This window comes from Orycteropus afer, unplaced genomic scaffold, assembly GCF_000298275.1.
Source record: "Orycteropus afer afer isolate SDZICR_OR568_19922 unplaced genomic scaffold, OryAfe1.0 scaffold00574, whole genome shotgun sequence".
Lineage (NCBI taxonomy): Eukaryota > Metazoa > Chordata > Mammalia > Tubulidentata > Orycteropodidae > Orycteropus > Orycteropus afer.
This window is the reverse complement of record NW_006922161.1, coordinates 1,228,911-1,230,487: the sequence shown is the minus strand read 5'-3', so window position 1 is coordinate 1,230,487 and position 1,577 is coordinate 1,228,911. Positions and strand designations below refer to the sequence as shown.

Sequence of the window (1,577 nt, the reverse complement as noted above, 5' to 3'; positions counted from 1 at the left end):
AAGATGGCCTTCCGCAAGGCCTACTCCATCAAGGACAAGCTGCAGGCCATCGAGCGCGTCAAGGGCGGCGAGCGGCAGGCCAGCGTGTGCCGCGACTTCGGCGTGCCCGGGGGCACCCTGCGCGGCTGGCTCAAGGACGAGCCCAAGCTGCGCTGGTTCCTGGAGCAGCTGGGCGGCGAGGTGGGCACACAGCGCAAGAAGATGCGGCTGGCCAACGAGGAGGAGATCGACCGCGCCGTGTACGCCTGGTTCCTAGCGCTGCGCCAGCACGGCGTGCCGCTGTCGGGGCCGCTCATCCAGGCGCAGGCCGAGGCCTTCGCGCGCCAGATCTACGGCCCCGAGTGCACGTTCAAGGCCAGCCACGGCTGGTTCTGGCGCTGGCAGAAGCGCCACGGCATCTCCAGCCAGCGCATCTACGGCGAGGCCGAGCCCCCGCCGCCCGCGCCCGGGCCGCCCGTCAAGGAGGAGCCCGCCCTGACGCCTAACTCAGGCCTGGTGCACAGAAGGTAGTGCGACGTCCACCTGCAGCCTCCAACCCAGGGTCGGAGCTGGGGGAGTCTGGATGCAACGTGACAGTCAGAGGCCGCTCCTGCCCTGGCACTTCCCCGCGCCAGGCTGGGCGTGCCCCCAGATTGAGCTACGTGCCATGCCGCTTCAATACCCCTTCCCCGTCAGGAAAGGGCCCTTCCTCCGCCCGCAGCACAAGCCGGCCAGATCTTCCGACAGCACCACTCTCCAGACCGCCTTCAGTCACCTGCCCAGAGGCCACGCTCGGCCTCGTCCCACCCAGAAAACCTGCGGTGCTTTCCGGGACCCACTGTACACAGCGCGTCCTTAGTAAACCACCTAAGTTCCACGAGGGCCTGGCCTGCAGGTGTCTAACAGGCAATGGTGACAGATAAACAGCGGGAGGGAAATCCTTGTCATCTAGGATTAAGTCTGAGGCTGCGAAGCCGGCACAGAGGTCGGGCTCCCGGCCGGGATTCCCACCTTCGGGGTCCGACCGCCGCAGGAGCCCCCGCCACGTGGGCGCGCCGCCGGCCCCGCCCCTCTACGCCTGCCCCAGGAGGCGCACTTGCCCACGGCCCCTGGGCAGGCACGCCGTCGGGATTTGCGCCCTGGCCCCTAAGGGCGCTGGAGCCCGGGCCCCCGCCCTCCCGGCCCTGGGGCCTGTCCGGCGCGCGCGGCTCCTTCCGGCAGGGCCGCGGTACTCACACGCCAAACAAGGACGCAGTAACACCGGAGAAGACTCGCAGGCGCAGGGCGCTGAGGAAAGGGAGGGCCACCCAAGCGGCGCACGGGAAATGAAGGACTGGGGCCTACCACCCGCCACGGGCCAGGGACGCGGGGGACTGCGCCCGCGCGTACTTCCCGCCTCCAGGCCAAGCCCCTCGGCGCGACGCTTCCCGAGAAGGCCCGGCCAGAGTCCAGCCGGATAAGGGCACGGAGCTCGCGCTTCCCCGGAAGGGCTGGAGAGATCTGCCAGGGACTCTGCCGCAGTCCGCTAGACGCCCCTGCGCCGCACGCCCAGTGGACTCGCCGGGCCGCAGCAGGGCGGAGCCGACGGCCCGGCGCGA

General features: G+C 70.1%; 1 protein-coding gene across 1 annotated transcript in view; it reads left to right on the top strand.

Moving 5' to 3' along the window:
• Nucleotides 1–1,577, top strand: part of TIGD5 (tigger transposable element derived 5) — a 9,608-nt gene that overhangs the window by 6,137 nt on the left and 1,894 nt on the right. Inside the window, exons 5-6 of the mRNA XM_007956129.2 lie at nucleotides 4–495; nucleotides 763–790. Coding sequence (XP_007954320.2) covers nucleotides 4–495; nucleotides 763–790 — 520 coding nt within the window. The remainder of the gene's footprint in view (nucleotides 1–3; nucleotides 496–762; nucleotides 791–1,577) is intronic.